Consider the following 246-nt stretch of genomic DNA (forward strand, 5'->3'; position numbering starts at 1 on the left):
TTCTCTAAACTGTTATTCCTTCGCCTCGATCTGATGACCCCCCCCCCCAGGAGACTCCGGCGGCCCCCTGATGTGCGAGGGCGAGCAGGGCCGCTGGACGGTGCACGGCGTGACGTCCTTCGGCGAGGGCTGCGGCGACCACGGCAAGTACGGCGTCTACACCAAAGTGGCCAATTACCTCGGATGGATCAAGAAAATCATCAAGGAAAACTGAATTTTACGGCTGCTCTTCTCGGTTATTTTGAA

The 246-nt window shown here is 57.3% G+C and overlaps 1 protein-coding gene across 1 annotated transcript in view; it reads left to right on the forward strand.

Moving 5' to 3' along the window:
* The window catches only part of LOC119586587 (trypsin-like), a gene marked incomplete at its 5' end in the record, with an annotated part of 27,065 nt that extends 26,819 nt beyond the window's left edge, over positions 1-246 (forward strand). Inside the window, one exon of the mRNA XM_037935338.1 lies at positions 51-246. Within this exon, the coding sequence (XP_037791266.1) occupies positions 51-214 (164 nt within the window). The remainder of the gene's footprint in view (positions 1-50) is intronic.

This window comes from Penaeus monodon, chromosome 21 (genome assembly GCF_015228065.2).
Source record: "Penaeus monodon isolate SGIC_2016 chromosome 21, NSTDA_Pmon_1, whole genome shotgun sequence".
Classification (NCBI taxonomy): domain Eukaryota; kingdom Metazoa; phylum Arthropoda; class Malacostraca; order Decapoda; family Penaeidae; genus Penaeus; species Penaeus monodon.